The 23,234-nt window shown below is 33.0% G+C and overlaps 2 protein-coding genes across 3 annotated transcripts in view; both read right to left on the reverse strand.

The window, feature by feature from the left end:
- Positions 1 to 23,234, reverse strand: part of LOC119637995 (phospholipid scramblase 1-like) — a 60,518-nt gene that overhangs the window by 30,818 nt on the left and 6,466 nt on the right. The window lies entirely within an intron of this gene.
- Positions 10,412 to 23,234, reverse strand: part of LOC119637994 — a 19,756-nt gene continuing 6,933 nt past the window's right edge. For both annotated transcript variants that reach the window (XM_038034500.1, XM_038034499.1), the window contains exons 2-3: positions 15,325 to 15,825; positions 10,412 to 11,542 (exon numbers count right to left, since the gene is read on the reverse strand). In XM_038034500.1, coding sequence (XP_037890428.1) covers positions 11,183 to 11,542; positions 15,325 to 15,759 — 795 coding nt within the window. In that variant the 5' untranslated portion in view covers positions 15,760 to 15,825 and the 3' untranslated portion in view covers positions 10,412 to 11,182. The remainder of the gene's footprint in view (positions 11,543 to 15,324; positions 15,826 to 23,234) is intronic.

Consider the following 23,234-nt stretch of genomic DNA (forward strand, 5'->3'; position numbering starts at 1 on the left):
ACTGCCCGTACGCCGAACTTTGTACGATCTGTATGCTGTTTGCAAAAATCAATATGTTGCCGTTTCGTCAATTTCTTAAACCTTTCGTCCATGCCTTTTGCTCCCGTGAATACGTCTATGAGACAGCGCTCCGCAAATCTTCGTCAGAAGCATCAGCATGTTTGGAGCAAAAATAGCCTGGATCGAATTATTAGCACACCAACAACAACGTTGGCAACTAAATAAGTGGATAAGCGTTTATATTTCATATTTCGCTCATTGAATACCTTTTTGATCCTACCACTTGTTGTAGCTTCTAACTTTTAACTAAAAGTAGCGTTCATTTCTGTTCTCTCGTTAATTAACAGCTTGTTATCAGCCTTCTGCAAATTTCACAATTGATGTATAATTCATCCCAAGCAAAACGATACGTAGGTTTTGCAAGGGGCTCTGATAGCGCAATTTTTTTATCCGCTCATTATTTTCGTATTTAAAAGTCTTGCTAGCCGTTTTAAATCGGCTACAGCTTTTCTGGCTTTAAAACTTCACAATCCTTACGCATAATTTTTTCAATAGGTGGTTAGACTTCTTTACAGCCGTCTTCGTCTACATAATTAATCAAAACAACTCTATTGTATTTCTATCGAACATTAGATATATTTAATATTTTGTGATCAACGTTCCTACGACCAATCATTCCTACGTAGATCATGCTAAGTTTTCTCACTTCTTGGGTATCTCCGGACTTTATTGTTAAAAGTAGATTTGGTTTTATGTGTGACTTAGGCATTGTAGAAGAAGCGGGTTGCCTTGCCTGCATACCGATTTTAAATTTCTATGTCATTTTAGTCATTTCAGCACCATAGGCTTTACTCGGATAAAAAATTATCAAATTAAATTTAATATTCTATACAACAGGTTCAATTACTATGAAATTTCGGGCATAGATAACTTAGATAGACAGAACATAGGTATTGGTGTTTGTACGATATAAGTTTCAGTTGTTTACAAAATGTTGCATAAAAGCGCGAAGAGATGGAGGTTATGTACGGCACTTTGTTTATTTCTGTTGTGAACTGGATTAAACTAGAAAAATATCCAGCCGAGGAAGGTGGGACGCAGCACTTGAAATAGTGAAAAAGAGCTCTACAAAGAACCCAGAAGTAGAATATATGCAATATATGCACATGTTTTTTTTAAGCATATGGTATAAGAAAGTCTTAAACCTAATTCAGTAAGCAGAAAAAGAAAAAACAATTTTGAATGGTTTTATTTGGCGTTACGTACGTGTAAATGTACGGATGTACTTTACGATAGATACACTGATCAACTGATCACCATTGTGCGATTATGAACATACGCCATTTATCAACAACCTCGAAGAATTTTCAAAATTAAGACAAATTACTTGAGCAAATGTGATCAGAATAACTGCCTTGGACTCAATTTTTTATATGCATTTTATTCGTTTCATTATATATAGTAAATTTACACACACGAATTGTTGTTTTATTATACGTTATTTATTAGGTATAGGGTGAAGATGTATGATTTTCATTTACCATTGAGGCCTTCCGATACGCGCGTATGCGCAACGGTTTTGTCTTCCAATGACAGCAGCGTTATGATACCCATGACCACAAATTCACCTCCCTGTGGGTAGAATTCATGATCTCGACACTTAAGTCGTACTTTGCGTTTGTTTACAGAAGCCCAAATGCATACCCGATGGTTTCTTCACACGGCTTCGACGCTTTTACTGATGATTTCAATGTTCATAATACGACATGGCTTCGCCATTCGACGCACACAACTCTAAAGCGATTTGAGGACGGTTAATACTATTTATGGGCTTATAGCATTCACAGTGCAGTGTACCAAACTACGTTAGATATTTTTGTTATTTCGCATTTAGAAAAATACTTTACTATATTCTTTTATATCCTTTTTATATACTAATTTCTGCGCGGTTTTTTCCTCAGTCCCGAAATGTGAAATTTTCAAATACGAAATTTTCAAATAAGAAAACGCAAATTGGCCAGAGCTTAATAACTTTTTAGGCATTTTAATCCGGAATTTAAGACCCTAAATAACAAAGTTAATGGCGTTGCAGAAATGATACACAACATCATCACGCATGGAATAAAGTCTTTCTTTTCACTGAAGACAAACCTCGGAGGAATCTAAAGACTATTGTGGGTTTAATTAAATTTACATTTAAAATTTAGTGTTTCAATCCAAACGACTACAAATGCAACTAGGTACTCCGAAGCACATTCCGAACATTCTCCCAAATGGGTACGTATCACAGGTCTTGTCCCGCCAAAAAGCAGCGAACGCTTTTGGTTGTTTGTCGTCAGACTGAAAGACAGTACTGATTTCCATAGTATCTGGCGTGGTTGATGTAGCTAATGTGTTAACTGAAATGCTTTCTAAAAACTCCTATTTTTCCCTAAGCAAACAATCTTTAACGCTGCTTTAAAGATGCCTACCTTATATTTGCGACCGAGGGCCAGCAGAAAGGTACCTGCCAATCTTAATACTCGCAAAACTCAGAAGCAAGATGATACCTTAGCCTTAGTTCTAAGCAAGTTTCCCTTGAGTGTTTGTTTTAAAAAATGAATAAACAAATAAATTTGTCGAATTAAATTTAAGTAAAGAATAAGATGAGGAGCCCGAGAGGTGCAGAACGTATGACTGATATGGTGAATGGATAACTAAGAACTTGGCAGTCAGACACATGTCAAATAAAGATCGCAGAAGGATCAGACAATGCACAGATGCAGACTGGCTCTAGTGTAATCTTTATAGCTATTCAGAATTATATATTAATAGTGAACACAGGCGATATGGAATGCTAGTGCAAAAAACTTGTTGACGTCAAAAACTTTAAATTAATATTTACCACGGATTGTTGATTGCATTGTTTTGCTTATCTTGCCTACGCATTGTCAAACTGCACCTGTAGGCGTCAATTAGCATTGCATGACACTTTTCGTTGCGCCGCGAATATTCTAACAATAAGGGAACAAACAACCGGGCGGAGAGGCATGAAAGCCAAATGCTCTCAGCATGTTATGCTCATCAAGAATACGTGTACATGTGCTTCAGGATGGATGAAAAAGAACAAAATGTGAAACTGAAATACATCTTACATTTAATGGGGAGTCCGATTGACAATGAATTTCTTGTAACGCAATCTAGGAAAGAGTCTGAGTTGATATCCTGGCAATATAAGAAGTATTGTAAGTAAAAAATAAAACAAAAAAAGCGAAACAAAAAATATTTTTATAAACCGAAAAATATAACGAAGTAAAATAAGTAAGAAAATTATGTTCGATTGTTACCGAATCTTATATATCCATCACCGCTTACCCCAAAAAGAGGCAAAAGAGGTAAAAGAACAAAAATTTTCATGCTTTATAATATGGAGTATGCGCAGTTGATTTTTTCTATTTTCAAAATAAAGTTTTTGTCGTAGAAGCATGTGGGCGTTGTAGGCGTGCGCTTTGAAACATTTTGGTCATTTCCGAATACTTTTGCGAATTTGTTGGCGATAAAGGTATCGCATTTTCGTTAATGGGAGGATGTTTACCGCAGAAACTACAAAGTTGCGCAGACGGACAGATGGAGAGATGAACGGACGGGCAAGTTTGGGTATATTCCGAACTTGAAACTAGCCACGAATGTATACACTTTATGGAGGAGCTTGCTTTAAGCACGTTGAAAAAAATGATATTTTGATACACTATACTATTCCGTACAGGTTTTATAGCATTGGCCATACAATATACCTTCGAACTTTTGTACATTTATCCTTTGCAGTATATGAACAAAAAATCAGTTCCTTATTCCTTTTGAAAAACAAAAGTGTTTTCAGCTTATGTGGTACTGTAGGCGTGCGCTTCGAGTGATTTGATCCCATTTCCAATACCATCCTGTGTAGAAGAACTTCTAATGTTTCTGCCCAATTTGCAGTCGATAGCTTCATTTTTACGCACAGCAGAATCTTTACAACAGACGTTACACAGACGGGTAGACGGACATACGGACATGCTTAAATCGATTTAAAATTTGATGCTGATTACGAATATATTTGTACTTTGTGGGGTTTCTGGAGTTTCGTTTGGGCGTTGAAACCGTTTTCACAGTATGAATACAACCTTCACCTTTGGGTGATGGGTATAAAAACTTATTACATACCCAGTGATATTCGTTGAATTTTTTTTTTTTTTTTTTTTGGAATACAAACTCTTGAAATGTTGTTTTTTTATTTTTTTTTTTTTTTGTTTGGTTTTTTTTTTTTTTTTTTTTTTTGGGTTTCTTCCTAGTAATAACTTTTTAAAACAACAACGATATATATATGTTAGGTGCCTATGCTTTTGTTACTATGGCTATGATATACATAACATTGTAATCTATTTAAAATATAATTTAATTTCTAATTTGCTAATATTATATAATTTCTATCGATAAATATTATAAATTGTCTTTTTTCGTTTTTTTTTGTGTTATATATATGTATATAATCTTATGATCATGTTATGAGAAAGGAAACGGAATAATTGACACAAGATTTTACTCTATAGAGGACAATTTTAAACAATAATTTTAAATATTTTTATACGTTATCTCAACTAAGTGAGCGTATTGCTTTTATGTAAAAAAAATGTACAGGAAAAATTAGATTAGAAGATTATTGTCTAGTTGGCACAAAAAACTATTCACTTTTCCTACACCCAATACGTATGCATATGGTATGTTGAGTGCATTTTTTTTATAACTTCACATTTTATATCAATTTTTTTTAAAAAGTTTCAATTATATTCATTTCAAGGCATGGTTTGAAGATTACAATGCGTGAAAGGAGCATACCTCAAGTGAGCCTATAAGAATTGAAAATAATTGTATTTTTCTAGCCCTGAGCATATAACTTGGCCGATCCATCAAGATTGCATATTAAACTTTGAAATGCCTGTTTTGCTTTTCTTAATTAACAAGTTGACGGCAATTAAGTGAAACAAGTAAGAAAAGTTTCGACGGTTGCCCGAATATGCTATACCCGTCACCGTTATTTTAAAAGAGATCTACAAGAAGAAGGGAAAAAACTCAACTTTCATACCCTATGATATTGGATGGGCGTGACTGTTTTTTTTATATTTTTGTGCAATAAAATTAGAAATTCATATTATGTATGTGTATTGTAATTTTGACGCGGAAAGCGAAGATGTACTCACTCTTTGTTGCACAGGCGTCAGGGCGTTGCAGGGGTGTCTTTTGATCGGTTCAGATCATTTTGAAATTCTTTTGCAAAAGCTTGTGGGCGAAATCTTTATTTCTGTAGACTGGCGTATGTCCACCATAGTTACTTCACTGACAGATCAACAGACAAACCAATGGACATTCCTAGGTGCATGCGAAATTCGACACTGTATAAGCATCACTATAGGGGTTTTTAAAGCTCGCTTTTAGGCGTCATAACGGTTTTGATCAAAAACAAAATTTTGATACACTATAAATTTGGGTAAATGCGACCGATTTTTTACATTTTGGTATAGGTACTTTAGTCTCACCTGTTACTTATACTTGCTTTCAATGCTAATTCGCATGGAGTAAGTTTCAACATATCTGTTAAGTTTTTTATTGGGTTTTCAGGCTTCTCTCTGTGTGTTGCAAACATTTTGATAAACTGATGAAATCACATCCGGTGATGTGTATAATACTGCACGCAAAATGAATAACACTATCTGATGAGTTTTTATCAACACTTTTCTTTGTCATCTTATATGTTGTCGCAAATATTCAAGCATAATATCCAAGAGATTGTATGAAAGGTTGCATTTTTGATATGCTTAAAAAAAATTGGTTTTTCAAGTGATGTCACTCCTCAAAACCATTCAAAATTATGACATTAGCCGAGCTTCTTTCGAAACTATACACATATGTGTTATGAAGTATTTGCCACGTTTTCAATTTTCAATCGATTCGGCTCACAATAACCTTGTCTAGAGAAGCGCACAAAATTTTCTTGATTGATTAACTCTAACCGTTTTCTTAGCCAATTTTCGTAGACTTTTTCGAAAAAAAAAGTTCTTATGAAAAAAATCGTCGCGTCATTTTTTACATCAATATTTTAAGAAAATATTGTTATACATACTTCACTGATAGATACTGAATAATATTTAAAAGATATATTTCGATTTTTGTCTAAAATTGCAAGGAAAATGGCAACCAGTTGTCTGTGCCGATGTTTTTTTAAAAAAAAAAACAAAATATTTTTTTAAGTGTCTCGATATATGTAAAAATGTGTATTGGAAGTTTGTCTTAATATAATGAATTGGTCTCTTAAATCAATTGAGGGAAGTGACTCCTAATCTGTTGCTCACAAGATAGGATTACTTCGCTAGGTTTCTCTTTCAATTTTCTGGAATAAATGATACGGACAAACAAACAGAGGAATATTTTGAAATAAAGTTGAAGCACCAGCCTCAAACCATATATAAAAATTTCTCAACAATTTTTTCTCCTAATTCTCGATCGGTAAATATATCGCCTGATTGGAGTGCTTTTCTTAAACGAAATTCTACAACATCTACAAACATCTTTTAAGCTCTGAAGTTCTAAATGCAAACATAGCAGACAAATAACAACAATAAAAATGCTTGGCACTCTGTAAGAAATAGGGACTATCCGTTATAGCCCAAAATAAGTGACAATCCATTTATCGTTGGTTTGATTGCTTGTTTATGTTCCATTTTGAAGTTATACAAAATTGGATGTGCGAGTGTTCTCACTTTTTGGCTAACTTTAAAACAAAAGTCATTTTTAAAGTAAATTTTGGGTGAATGTATATAAAAATTACAATAATATAAAATGACATGATTTCAAAAAGCGTTATACGTCACTTCTATACTAGTTATTAACATAAATATTTAATAATTATATTATGATTATTTTATAGATCATTTAAAAGAAAGTGTTTTAAATCGATTAAATTGGGAAAATATAACTTTATTAAAGAAACTCTACAAGTTTTGTAATATTAAAAATCTCTATGATTTTATTAAAAATAAAATGAATAAATTTATTATTGGTATTTGTTATCAATGGATTTGAACTATTTAAAACTAATACACTAACTTAACATACATACGTACGGTGCTGCTACCAACTCTCATATATCACTGCGGGAAAAATGTAATAAAATTGTATTTTCTTAAAATGCCCGCGCTATGATCTTGATGTGTATATTTTTTTGGTATTTTTCGGGATGCGTGCCCTGTAGTGGCACCGTCTTTACACCCTGCATCATTTGTTTCACAGGGTATATTAAGTTTGAGCGAACCTATGTAACTTCCTGAGCGGCTTAAGATAGACCCATCTTTTATTATACCGATCTAAATGATTCTAAATCGATCTAAGCTTGTCTCGTCGTTCGTCCATGTGCTTTCGTATTCAATCTACAGGTCGCAATTTTTGAGACATTTCGATGAAACTTTGTGCATAGTCGTGCTTTCAGTCAAGGTTGAAAGTTGAAAATGGTTCGAAACGGTCCATTTTTTCTACTACTCCTCATACAACACCTTATTTTGAAAAGTCGTTATCTGCCGAATTTGGACTACATATGTATATTTTTTTGACACAAAAGTCAGGTAGGCATTCTAAGTCATCATAAAAATGAAGTGGACTAAATTTGTACTACATGAGTCTATTTCTTGGACCATACTCCATCTGTTGATCGGAAAACCTTCAGAAAAAGAAAAATTTTTAGTATCTTATGATAAAAATTGGTTCATAGCAGCATTTTAGAAAAGAAACTAACGGATCGCATAGATCTAATTTTTAAGCCATACACATATAAGTGTTAACATTAGGAGTAAGCTCTCATATGGGGTAATTTCTAGTTTTTTTATGATGGAAACTGAAAAAAAAAAAGTAATATTTTTGGGAAGTGAAAAACATTAACTTTGCTAAATTTGGATCAAATCATGCGAGATTTTAGCCATCCTCCAATATACGGGCTTTTATGACAAGTATGTTTTTGTATGAAAACAATGTGTGAATTTGGACGTGTTATTACCAAAACGAGTGAGTAATTGTACTAGGCGAAGTGGTGTACGATATCTAATTGTAGGCTTCGCCCGACTGTAATGTTCTTACTTGCTGAAGGAATGAATTGGTGCCATAGAACATGATTTCATTCCAAGTCACTTTGGCTGTTGACTAGATTTACATAAGCCCAAGGTATCCTTAGCACAATTGTGTGATGATCACTCTTTTGGAAAAATAAAATGAAAAACGTTAGTAAAACTATCGCGTGTATAGGTAGTATTGAATTCGTTTCTTAAAAATAGAAAATATAACGAAAACGATTTGAATTCGATCTATGCAGCCAATCCATTGCATTAACATGTAATAAAAAATGAAGAAGTCCACCTGCCAGTCGTGGCAAGAGAGAAATTGCAATGTAGGAAAAATAGCCAAATAAAGAAATATGCGAAGGATAGTTTAAGTGTGAAAAAGTAAAAAAGGGAAGTACACTAAGAAAGCTGGAGAAATTGGAAATTTTAGAAGAAGAGCAAGAAAAGAAATCAGCATGACGTGCTTCGCGTCAATAGATATAGATTATCATAAGATATTCCCGATCAATCAATAATTAAAAAAACAAAAATATTGCTATTGTGAATGGTGGGTTGAGAAGCGTAAAAGATATTAAAAAAATTAAAAAAGAAAGGCTTCATGCACATCTTAAGATAAACTTTTAGCACGCATTATCTGAAGGGGGAGAAGTAACAAAAAAGGAACAAAAAGAGTACATAACATATGTAAGAATCTGTACCAATTTAATTATTATCGGCGTTATGTTCCAAGTAACGGTTAAAAGAATGCCTAATGTCTTTACATACATTATAGGTTTAAACAAACCGCTAACTAATTTTATCTATAGCGTTCACCTACAATTTTATTTCAATGATCATTTCAGTAATGTCGCTATCTGTGTTTAAGAACAGAACAAAGCAGAACGACAAATGGTAAGACAGACGGACATGTATATTGATGATAATGATAGTGTGTATACTAAGTAAAATATCTAAGTTATGGGTGTTTATGGATGTTGCAAAAGGAATGCTGAAATGGATATATTTTGAATCTTCTTTTAGAACATAAAACATACAATATACATACATAAAATAAATACTACTAATATTATATATAAGAGTGTATAAATAAAAAAGTACACACAATTCATTTACTTTTTTAAAAGCACGTCTATATATTATCCTTTGATAAAAAAACAAACAAGATTCTTACATATTTTTTTAGTTTGTATACATACATACATATATATATATATATACATATATATACATTTTTGTTTTTTTTTATATGTGTCTTTTTCCCAAAAAACCAATTTCAAGTTAAACTGTTTTCACGAAATTTAACTTTCTGTCTTCGCTACTTGTTTTTTTCATCTCGGCCAGAAGAGAATGTATTAATTTTCCCATATTGCCTGCAGTGCGTAAAGCCCGTCATCTTTCACATTTAATAACTTTCCTCATTTCACTGCTATAAAGTGAATATGTGCGCGTAATATAGGCGCTCTAAAGTGAACAAAGGTTTTTCAAAGCAGCCTAATCTAATGGCGCTGTCTAAAGATGGCTACACGTCTCGGTAAAGTTTATATATGCCTCGTAGATGTTCAATATTATTAACTTTGTACAATTTTTAACGAAACCCTCTTCTCAATTATGACAGAAACAAGTTTTATATGTCGTATATTCAATTGAAAGACAACACTGGATATTTAAAAATGATGACTAAAACTTTGGACGATCGAATTCGTCAAGTGTCGGCCACAATCTTTAATCTCTAATAAAAATCAATTTACCGCAATTGGAATCGAAAATTGGGTCTTGCTTCACGTTTTGTAAATCAAACAAGTTTACTGACTGAGTCAATATTGCCCAGAAAAACACAAATGTGTAAATGATTTTTTTAAAGAAAAAAACGCATTTTAACAATGAATAACTCATCGAATTCGCCCCATTTCGTGTTTTGTGATTTCTAATTATTCGAAAAAATACCTTAGCCGATGACAAGAAAAAGCGTTATGCCAACGCATTGATGCAATAAACCCACCGCATATCTAAAAATTAGTCAGTCATCGAATAGGTGGCATCAACAGAATGCGCTTTATTGGAAAACTTTTCAGAACATAGCTTGTCATAGAACTGCCGAGTACGTCATTGTGAGAGAGTTTTTAATTTTTGATCTGCAAGAAAACCGTTTGAAAGTAAAGCAGATAGCATTTGACGAGCATTAAGCGGTTACACGTATTTCAGAAATATGTTCACGGTGTCGAAAATTATAGACGAAAATATGAAAAATGATCGATGATTTTTTTTAAAGATTCTTTTACTTTCTTATGTTTGGTAGGTGGTGGGTCGCAACAATTTTTTTCATATTCATTTCATATTCCTAATCGATCAAGGAAAGTTTGCGTCAAACTTTAGCTTCATGTTTACGACTGTGGCAAGTCGACAATAACAGAGAATAAAAATTGGTTTTTTTGGTAGAAATAGGTATGTATATGCAAAACGTTGGCAGTTCTAATGTTAATGGATGTCAGGAGATCTTTCTTTTTTTTTTAATTGAGATATGGGTTTAACATGGATTTTGTTGGTTTCTTCTTGAAATAATGTCATTACGGAATTCTTTTCTACATATTAGATAGTAACCGGGTATTAATGAGCTTTCTTTTATATTTACGCAATGTATATATATATTCTTGTATGTACGATATTGATTTATATATATGTATATATGTTTTTCAAAAGGAAAAATTTCCTTTCGTCAGAAATAAAAATTATTTAATCACAAAATTAATGTTCATTAACAGCATACATATAGGAAAACACTTGTTTCAGTTCTGTAGCTTTTGCAATTTGAGTGGATTTAAAAATTTTTACTATGAAAGATAGGGCGAAATTTTTGACTATGACAATAAGAATTTATCGTCATACTTGGTCTTTAGTCTCCTTAACATATAAATTTTGAATAATTGCCAATCATTTGGTAAAACTAAGCCATTATTAGTATTATGTCTAGTGTCAATTTCGAGCTCTAATGTTTGTTGCACTCTTTGCAGCTGTAATTACTGATGATTATGTAGATTTATGATATACAGTTCGAAAACTCTTGCTCACAGAATACTGCACAGCATGAACAAGGCCAATACAAAGAATATCGTGGTTATAATATCTTTGTGTAAATTGCGGTCTCTGTAGAAAGGTCGGGTGATAAATGATTCCTTGCGTGTTTGCTTTAACAGCCACAAGGGTATGATCAATTGCATTATATCGGGTACCATGAAGCCAATATCACGAATAATTTGATGAGCATACCCTTCTCCGCGGACTACATTAAGAAAGAATTGATCAAAGCTGCTAGCAATTATATGCAATAGAGCAATGCCAACGATACAGAAAATTTTCTTCGATGTCACTGTATTGGTGCTATCGGCCAATTGCATTACCATTGTTGTAGCTATTAACTCGGTTATCTGTAACGTATTTAAAAAAAAATTGGTTAAATTTTCTTTAACAAAAAAAAAAAACAAAAAACAACAACAACAACAATATTCGATTTGAACAGAATCTTTTCTGTCGTACTTTACGCATATCGCCACGGGTAGCTAGCTTATCTAGAAAATATGACACTATTGTAAACTTTGTAATCCAGGTAAGTAAACGCGTTATTAAATTTCAACTCTTAAGCATAAAAGAAATAATTCCTAGATATATTTAAAATGACAGTTTTTCTAAATGAACAACAACAAATGGTTGTACTCTAAATGCCGCATTAATAAGTAATAAATACACTTCCAAGGAGCATCACTGCGTAGTTTTCGATATTATGATACGAAGAAAAGAAAGAAAGAAAATTATATACACTATGGTTTCTCTATGTTTACACTACGCACCGCTTATGGTATAGAGCGTATTAAGTTAGTGCAGATGTATGTAATACCGAAAAAGGCTTAAGATAGACCCGCCTTTTATTATACAGGTCGATTCAGAATCACTTTTTAAATTGATTTAATTGATTTTTTTTTTTTTTTTGTTTAAGTTGCAGCACATAAACGTATTTTCCCCAAGAACGAATGCTATTGAAAATGGTTCGGATCGGTCCACTTTTTTGGCCACTTCCCTTATAACGCTCTATTCTGAAAAGTCGTTACATGGAAAAAAAATTGTAATTTTTAAATTTTTTGGCAAAAGTGGCTAAGTACTAGTATTTCGGCATTCTAAATTGGTATGAAAACTTTGGACCGGCTGGAGAAGTTTTTGAACCCCCTCTCATATCATGAAAACTGAAGTTGATGCAACAAAAACGTGTCATTTTCAATGCTTCATGATTAAAAATTAATCATAATAGTAGTTTAGCATCAAAAAATTAACTTTGACAAATTTGTACCATCTCGGCTTATTTTTGTCTCCTACTTTAATAAGAATTTAGACGAAAAGTCCAAGTTTTAATATGTGATGATGGAAATTTCGGGTTTGTGATAGCCGTCATATTTTCAAATAAATCATCTCCTTCGGCGCCATTCGTCGACCAAAATGAATTGGGTATCATTCAAAATTTCGTGGCATTTTTCCTAATCGATGGCGTTAGAGCCGCATTACTTTACTAACACTTATCCTATTAAGTAAAATCAAGTGACAACATTATAGTCGGGTTAGACCGACCGTTCAATACCATACACCATATTGTCTAACATAATTCTCATTTTTGCCATAAAATACAAAAATTGTGCCTTGTTTTTACAAGAACTTACTTTTATGAGACTGTACATTAAAAATTAGACTCCTTCGCAAATCAGTGCTTACTTTTCGTAAGAATGGTTGCGCCCAAGAAGTTCAAAAGTTGTGGTGCCTATTCAAAACTCAGCATAGCTGATTTTTATGTCAAATTACTATTATACATCAAAACTGGACTTTTCCGCCCTAAAAAATCAAAATTTTCGTGCAAATCCTAATATAGGGTCGAATCTAAAAATAGACGTAGTTGGTCCAAGTTTGGTACAGTGAATTTGTTTATCTTAAATTATTATTATGTGTCAGGTTTCCTCATAACACATTAAAATTTAGACTTTTCTGTTCTACAAACGATCAATTTCCGTGAAAACCTATATATATAGTAGAATCCAAAAAATAGGCCGAATAGGCACACGGTTGGTCTACTCGTTTTCGTTTTAAACGTCTATAGTTAAAAATAAGCTCTGCTCGACCAATCATTGCTTAAGTGAAATTCTTGAAGACGTTGAGAAAAAATGGATGGTATTTTGTCTTATGGTATCGTTGCGCAGCTGAACGTCGACGAAAAATCAATTCTGAACCATTTGAAAAAGGTTGGACGCATGAAGGGGCTCAACATTTACCTGTGACATAAATAATGATAATCGCGATTGAAAATAGACAATGAAAGGTGGGTCAATAATTATGTGAGAACAAGGTAGATAGATGAAGTTGCACAAACGGTAACATGCTAAAAAAGCCTAATTGTTTATTTTTTTTTTTTGGATGAAAATCTGTTTACGATAGCGATTGAATAAAAAAATTAAGTAGACCTAATTTAAACCATCTGTCTATTCCTATTTTATTTCTCGTCGATTTCTTCATCCCACTACGTACTGGATATCCCATGAGAAGTAAGTCTTTTGGAAGTAAGTCTTTAATTTTTAATATTTTATGTTGAAAATTAATTCATAGTAGCATCCAGCAAAAAAATTAACGATAGTGAATGTGGATCACAGAGGTCTATTTTATTTGGAGCCCAACATATGTAGGCGCTATCAGGAAACGCGAACTCTTATATGAGAAGAATATTTAACCTTCTAATATGCGGGCTTTCATGAAAATTGTGGCTTTGTGTGAAAATAATGTGTACTTTTTAGAGTATTATTACCAAACCGAGGAAATAACTGTACTAGGCAAAGTGGTGCAGGGTATGTAAAAGCGGGCGTTGTCCGACTATAATATTCTGAGTTGTTTTTAATTGCTTTAGGTTAAACTAGGCAATCAACCAAAGTGCCTTGAAATAGATTAATGGCTGTCTAAGATTCAGCCCTAAGATGAGTAAAGCTTTTCACTTCACTTTTGATCAATGTTGCTCCAAGGAACAATAGACGTATACATGTCACTGCATTCATATTTTTCATATATCTCTGACATTTTTTAGAGAATATTACATAAATATAAAATATGATGTATGTACAATACAAGTACACAAATCTAATCCTCTAATCTAATATACACTTGTAGGCGCGCGTTAAGTTTTTTTTTCTTCGATGATTGATTTCATTGAGCGGTCATTCTGTAATCTTTGCAAAGATGTCTTTGCATTACATAACTACTATTATAAACATATACTACAGCAGTAATATATATTTGTACATCATACGTACAATGAGTCTCATTAATATTGGGTTTTTTTCGCTTGACAAAAAATGAACGCTTGTTAAACGTGGTTCATCGTTCAAACATAACAATTTTTTTTTACTACTTTGTACTACTGGGGAATACATAGTAAAATAAAAAAAAAAAACAAATAAAATATTATTCCAATAGACAAGAAAATTGAATAACTTCAAGAACTCAAAAAACATAGCGTCATTAATATTGCATTTTTTTTTGTATGTAAGGAGAGATATGAGGAAAAAAAAGCATATTATTAAAATAATAATATTTGGTGGGGTGTCCTCTCTGCTTAATAACGTCATTTAAACGTTCTGACCCATTTTGTATAATTTTTCTTGTGTAGGAAGCAGGGATCTTATACATACCCCATTCCTCTTATAGTCTGTTTTTCCTGTTTTTCCTGTCTTGGACGGAAAAGATTGAGTGTTTTCGTGCATAGCGGTCCAATTCAACCCACATATTTTTGATACCGTTTAATGGCGGGTGATTGGGGAAGAGGGTAAAACACTTTGGGGCAGTTAAATTAAGCGGGACTTATGCTTGAGGTCGCTATCGTGGTAGAATTTAAATGTTACCAAAATGTTACCAAGTTTATCAGTTCTTTCTTTCAAATTTTCCCTCAATATCTTTAAAAAATCCTCCTTATTTACAATCCTGTCCATAAACACCAATTTTCCGACTTCATTGGCCAATGCATACCAGACTATGACATAAGGCGTTGATATAAGAACGTAATTGAAAACTAAGACTAGAATTTGCGAGCCCAATTCTTATTGAAAAAATGATCTTAGAAATGTGTTTTTCTTGTCTTACCCAATATTAATGAGACTTATTGTATATAATATTGTTTCTTTAAACTTACCGTAAAGAATAATTGATGATTCCATTGCTGATAATAATCATCGTTATAGTAGTTCATATACGCCCACCATGCATAATAATGAGAGAATATGGACAGACTGAATAATATTAGCATCGTGTAGCGTATACGTTGTTGCAAAATTAATGTAATCAGTCGCTTAATGCATTCGTATAGTGCTATAACAGCAAATACCGTTAGTAGCCACATTTTAAAAGTATTTTGAGTAGCATTGAAGTACATATGCTTGTAGGCAGCAACACCCGATTCATAGGGACCTTTAAATACTGTATCCCAGCAGGAGCAGGTACAAAAATGCCTATCAACGTAACGTGCGTAATTTTCCCAGAAATACCACAACACAACTATGTGAACAGGAGGGATGAGAGCAGGAGCCAAGCTCCCACATGCAATCGGTAACCATTTCATATCAAACATTGTGTTTACTTCAGTGCGTTAATCTTAATCTATGCTTATATTCATATATAGTCTTCGCATTTACATCTAAATAAATAAAAAATGCAAAGAATATAATATAAGAATGGAAAAAATTGTGATCAATCAAAAAATTAAAAATCAAATTTTTGCAAAGACAAAAATATTTTCCTGTTAAGACTTGTTCAATAAATACGATAAGAAGAAAAATGTAATTCTCTTCTGTCTTTATTATTTTTTTTTTGACAACATATCATATGTCATATAGTATCATATGGCAGGTGCAATAGTTTCCCAATTTTTTTATGACTATCAAATAACAGGATTTGTGGAGGAGTTCGACATGTGGCGAACTGCTTACAATTCGACTACGACATTCCACGCAATACATTTCTCAGATTCCTATCGTTAAGGCCTCCAAATAGACAACTCGCGAGATATCGAAAGGAAGGAGAATTCTCTTTCTTCTGTCAGTGCGACTGGTTGTTTTTTTTTTTTTTTGAATTTGTTATTCAACCACTCCAGTGACACTGAACTGTTAAGTAGTTTGGCAATTTCTTGCAGTTCTGCACTATGAAACAATATAACTATTCGTGTAAATAAGGAAAAAACTTGTTGTTTTTGATGAATTAAATTTTTCTATCTCATGAATCGTTAGGTGTCAGTTCCGCTTTAATTATACCCTTAAGATGGCCGTCATTAACAGTATTTAGTCTATCAGAACTGAGGTAAAGCTTTCGCTGATAGATTTCACGTAAGAGATAGCACAAATCAATTTTGGTAAGCGCCTTCTGCTACAACATTAGTTCCATATACAGCACATATTTCTCTATGTGCTTCTGCAGCTCTTTTTATCTTTTTTAAAATATAAAACTATATGCTCGCTTCGATCTTCCACGCCTTACTTACACGTCTCGCTACTATAACAACCGATCAGTGTGAAAGTTTTTTACAAAATAATCATTAGCCTGCTCTACGTAACTACATATATTTTTAACACTAATTATCTGTCTAGCTAAGTAAAAAAAGCTATTTTAGCCGGGTGTCGGGAAAAACCCCAAATTTCTCAACTAGGGAATGAAACTTTTCTTGATAGCTAGAGTGCGTAAAGTGGCACCGGTGATCCCGTTAAAAAATTTGTGTTCCCTGAACCTCGCAAGCTTATCCAAAAATCTACCTCAGTCACTGTGACGGAAACCTTTGGCATCGGCGAATACCGAATTGACCAGTGTATTATCCCTTATTACTTGCTTTTTGTCACATTATAATTGTACGCTTAATAAAAATGGAATACACAGCTGACAGATAACAAGAACATTATAGCCCGGTAAAGTCGACCGTTCAACACCCTACACCACATGGTCTAAGACAATTCGTATTTTTATTATAGAACACAAAAATTATACCTTGTTTCTATATAAAGGCAAATTTTCAAGTGCATATTTATGAGAAAGCGGGTCCAAAACTCAATCTAATGTAAAAAATGCAAATTTAATCCTTACATAAGCCAGAATTCAAAAATAAAGGGTGGATGATGGGAATTTTGTAGACTTCATTTTTTTAAGAAATTACTATAATATTATGGGTCAATTTCCATCACCACATATTACGACTTAGACTTTTTTGTTTTACAAAGAAACAGTTTTCGTGAAAGTCCTTATTAGGCTAGGATGCAAAAAACAGGCCGAGATGGTCCAAATTTCGGTTAAATTACTATTATCATATAATTTTCATGGTAAAGCATTGAAAATTATACCTTGTGGTCGTATGAACTTCAGTTTTCGTTATATGAGAGGGGGTTTAAAAATTGCCTCAGCAGATCCAAAGTTTTCACACCAATTTAAAATGCCGAATTGTTACTAGTTAGCCTCTTTTGTCGAGAGTTACAATTCATATAACTACATTTTAGAATAGGGCGTTACATGAGGATTGATCGAAAAAGTGGACCGATCCGAATCATTTTCCATAGCATACGTCCTCTCTTTAAAATTCGTCACTGTACGAAATTTCATCAAAATATCTCATAAATTGCGACCTGTAGCTTGAACACAAATTTAGATGCACAGATATCAAACGGACAGACTGACAGATAGCCTTAGATCAATTCAGATTACGACTCTGAATTGATCAGTATAGGTGGGGATGGGTCTACCCCAAGTTTTTCTGCTTGCTATGTACGTTCGCACCAATTTTAATCTGCCCTGTACCACAAGTGGTGTGGGGTGTAATTATTTTAAGAATATATATATATATATAGGTGTTTTTCTCATTTATCTCTTTATCGCTTAATTAATCATATAGTTGGTATAAATTTAATATTTATGTTATGTTATATAGATACCTTTTATTTACACTTAAAACTTGTATTGTTTTAATCGTTGTAACTTGTATTTACAATTATGCAAAAAGCATTTCACAGTTTATTATACCCACTACTGAAGGATGGGAGTGAACTCATATTGTTCTTTTTCAAAACGTCTGTCACACCCAAAAGGAAATTTCAGAGTCCCCTTAAAGTATATACGTTCTTGATAAACGTGAAACGCTGAATTGATTAAGCTATGTCTGTCTGTCTGTCCGTCTGTGGGGTGTTGGATGTTGTCACTCTCCTTATCGTAAAAGTGAAGATGTCGACTTCAAATTTGATAGAAACATTGGAAGTTTGTGCACACAGACTTGTATTGAAAATGGGCCAATGGTGAGAGCAGAAGCCCGCAGTGAAGCATTAACTGTATCCAACTCCGTTTTTTTTTTTAAAAAAAACTTGTTGGTTTTCCTTCGTTACTCAGAAATTATAAACTTTAGAAGACTGAAATTTTTTACAGTTACTTTAAGAAACACCCTGCTCTTTACGTACAAAAATGAAAAAAATGCTCACACAAATTTACAGGTGATTAAATTTTATTAGTTTTCCTATTTATGCGAGATTCGGCCGTCGTCGAATTATAACTTTCTTACTTGTTATGTTATGTTTGTCATAATCTTATGCAGTGAACCGAAACAAAGCAAGTTCACGCCTTGAAAAATTTCAAATGCTACACTTCAGTACGACGAGAGTCCATTTAGTCCTATCATGCGGTTGGCAAATCGCCAGTCATTCTTACATCTTATACGAAAATATATTATTCCACCGATTTCGACTGAGACTTTTTAATTCTGTCTATTGTTATAAAAAAAGAAGTACGTTTGGTAAACCTTAGAACTGCGGTATGAGGCTAAAATGAAACTTCTCATTTTGATCCCCACATCATTTTACCCTTTTTAAAACGGTCTCTAAGCTTTACCAGCAATATTTGCATCCTCGTCTCAATTGGTGGACGCCTTCATTTGATTTCGGTGTCGTAGTAGTGCATCTATAAAGAAACTTAGCCACCTATTTATTTAGGAATATTTTATTAGGAATATTTTTCCGTTTGAATACAAGAAAGCAACAGTAAGACAGACGGACAAATAAGTTTATTTCAATTATAACAAAAGGTGGATTTATCTCAGGTCTTTCTGGATTTTCTTGGAAAATTCGGCAATTTTTTGTGAACACGCGCGTATTTAACTAATAAATGAGCGAGTGGATATAATAATCGTACGTAGAAATTTTTACCGCATATCCATTTTCAATGATGCGTAGAAGGTTGAGGTATTTCCAGTGGACATGTTTTTCGCCCCGATTTCGCCCATTTTGAATGCCGATGTTTTAATATTTACCATGAAAAGAAACTTTACCATAAAAGTCTAGATGAATGTACGGAAAGACTTTATAGGGTTCCCGAAGTCTGATTCTGGGCGTTGCAAATGTACCCTTATCTTTTGTTCTTATTAATGGCACTGGCATTAACGCAGCGCACTTCCATTTACAGTCATAACTAACGTAAAGAAACCGTTGAAGTTGTGCGAAAATTATTTCTAGAGGATAACCAACTGATATATAAGTTTATTAGTGGGTACCGAAGGTTAGCCTTCTAATGTTCAGAAGAATCTGAGAGTAATTGATTCACATTTAGCAAAGCTTTATGTTTTGGATATATTTGCTTTTAAAAATAATTGTGCAACATTTTATAAGAAGCAAGTAAAAAGATTTCAGCAAAGAGCTTCAATAATTCGGCAGTGTCATTACGGTCAATAAGTGATTGAATGGAATGAATGGAGAATGAATCTAATTCAGCAAAGGTTAAGCAAGTACGAAATGCCAACAATGGAATTACTGCTTCGCTTATTTTGAAGCACAGTTACATCGTCACGGTTACTCTAGACGATAATAGAAAAGTGGCTATAGCAAATGATTCACCATCAAATGTTTGCTAAATGATAGCAAGAAGAAATGCGTTAGAACCCGAAAGGACTGACGTTACTTATAGCTAATAGTAATTCATATCAACATGTATCTGTAACTCTAGCGACAAGTATTTCTATGGAAAACAACTGAGAAAATTAAATTCGGTCGGGACTGAATCTTTTACACTCATTACCGCTTACCTCAAAAAAGGCAAAAGAAGTAAATGAACAAAATTCTCATGCTCTATAATATGGAGTGCGCACAGTTGATTTCTTCTATTTTCAAAATAGAAATTTTCGTCGTAGAGACATGTAGGCGTTGTAGGCGTGCGCTTTGATAAGTTTAGGCCAATTCCAAATTCTTTTGCACATTTGTAGGCGATATTTTTATTTTTACTAACGAGACAATGTTTACCACAAAAACTGCAACGTTGCGTAAAGAGACAGATGGGCAGACGAACAGACGGACATGTTTAGGTCATTCAAGATTGGCAACTGATCAAGAATTTTAAACTTTATGGGGCTTTCGCAGCTTGTTTTTGTGCATTATAAAGCTATTGGAAAAATAATTAAATTTTGATACATTATAATATAATATTGGGCAGGAGAGGTTAATTTTTTCCATTTTTGTGCACAAATGCTACAGCGTCACCCATAGAATATACGTTCAAGTTTTTGTATACTTATTTGCTAAGCACGTTGAAAAGAAATGATATTTTAATACACTATAATATGGCTGAGCGCGCTCGATTTTTCCTATTTTCGTACAGGTTCTATAGCATTGCCCATACAATATACCTTCAAAGTTTTGTACTTATGAGTAATGAACAATGCAGCTTATGAGTAATGAACAAAAAATCAATTTCTTATTTCTTTTGAAAAACAAAAGTGTTTTCAGCTTATGTGGTACTGTAAGCGTGCGCTTCGTGGAGATAAACTTAGATAATAGTAATAATATGCTTGTAAAAATGTATATAAATTGACTATTTGCAGAAGAATATTAGAGTTGAAAAGTCGAGCGTATTGACAAAGTAAAATGTAAATAGTCCTACCCTTAAACAAATTGATTGTAAATAAAAAAGTAGTAGTGTAGTGAAAGAGCGCAAGTGGGTTTCTTTTAAAAAAAATATCCACGATCCAGTGATGCGAACCGTATCCGAGAAAAGCGAATTTCGTAATAGTACTTTGTGGCGTCTCTCAAGCCTCGTTTACACGTTGAAAACGTTTTGGCAAAGTAAATATAAGTGTCATCCTTCGGTGATGGATATAAAAACGTTTTCAATAATTTCATAAATACAAAGTGAACAATTGGACGACCTTCAAATTGAACTTTTACATATTAAAACTTATTGTTCAAGTTATTTATTTACTTATATATAGGTTTTTTCCGTACAAGTTCATAAAATTATCAAATAAAAATCGATTGAATGAAAAACTTTTGCAAAATAGTTCATCAGTGAATATATTTCAATATTGCAGCAGATGGTAAGAAATAAGAAGTTTTAAGTATGTGTTCTCATCTTTTACATCGGACAAAGCGAAAAGAAGAGGCACAAAAACCACATAAAACTTAACGTCCTCACAGACAGATGCATTCTTAGCAAAAGGGTTGAAAAAGAGGTGTGGAAAAGTAATGATTGTTGTAGGTTGTGTGATTTTCAGAATGATTATATTATTTATTTATTTATTTATTTATTTTTTTATTTAAATACATCATTAGCTAATACAGCCAATATAAGGTAAACTAATAGCAGTAAATACAATTTCAACGGATTAAACCGCGTAAGGAAAGATTCATATCTCCTCCGAGTGCAGTAAGCCAACTAACATGCAACGGCCATCTTTGCTGCAATTCTCTAATTTGAACTAGATCGCGGCATTTAATTCAAAATTATTAACAATAATAATTATATATTAAAATGCTTGTGTTAAATGAAGATTGGCAAGCAAAATTAATCCCACCACTTCAGTAGCAACATTTGTATGTTAAATCAAGTAAATGGTCGAACGAACGATTCATTCTTTATCAGGATAAGAAAAAGGGATAATGAGACGAAAGTACATTATAGCATTTCGTAGGTTGTAACGTCCGCGCACATAAGGGGTCCGTGTAAGGGGTTTCTGTCGGTCTGTTTTTTTCCTTTCCTTCTCACAAGAGAGCAATACTTTATACAATAACGGAATTCCGTTAATATTTATCTCTCTTCATAATTTTACATATATTAAAAAAAAAAAAGAAAAAAGAAATGAATAATTAATTAAAAAGAGAAATAGTACAAAATCCGTCTGTATATATACGGGTGAATTTTCGCGAGACCAAATGGAATGCTACTACGACTAAGCCATCGCCAAACACAAAAGACAGGTCAATGCGAAAAGTGCAAACAGATAAAAGAAGGACTGACAGCAGTGAAGGTGGACGGTTGCGTTTTAGTTCTTCGATAACTATACAGCCTCCGCTCTAAAAAAAGTAAAATTAAACAAGAATTTATATCAATAGCAAAGAGAAAAAACAACAAATATCTTGCTACTTTCTTTTTTTTTTAATTACTTAAGGCAATAATTAACCAATAATAAAAGTAATAAGAACTTATTTATTATCAACGTTGTGTGTGAAAGCTGGAGAGAAAAAAATTATTAAAAAAAAAAAAAACAGTTTCATTACAACATCATTTTTTTCATCGCCATTATCATTTATGTGTTTGATGACAATTATCAATGTATCGTATGGATGTAAGATATTATGCATGAATCTGGAACTACATTGGTCGGTTAACGGTACCTATAAATATTTGCCGTTCAACCAGGTAACATCGATTTAAGACGCTGCTAGGTGATGTCACGGATAACACCTATTGTTGCAAATGGCAAGGCAAATAAGGAATAATGCATTTTAAGAGTGAAATCATCATTTTTAAATGTAGTCAATTTTTTTTTGTTTTTATATATAAAAAAAAGGTATTATTATTACAAATTAGAAATAGAAAAAGAAAAGATAATGTGTAAAAATTGAAGTGTGAAGACATGGTAGCGTGTGTACATGAATGTGTAATCGCGGACATTGACTTAACGGACAAAAAATGATGAAACAGACGAACAGTGAAACAGTTAACTGACGTCGCAATCAGAGGACCTTTTTTTTTTATATAGATGAAATTTTTTTTTATTTTCTCTTGTACACGTCAACTCGGCAAGTCGGCAAGTCGGCA

This window comes from Glossina fuscipes, unplaced genomic scaffold (genome assembly GCF_014805625.2).
Source record: "Glossina fuscipes isolate IAEA_lab_2018 unplaced genomic scaffold, Yale_Gfus_2 61, whole genome shotgun sequence".
Taxonomy (NCBI): domain Eukaryota; kingdom Metazoa; phylum Arthropoda; class Insecta; order Diptera; family Glossinidae; genus Glossina; species Glossina fuscipes.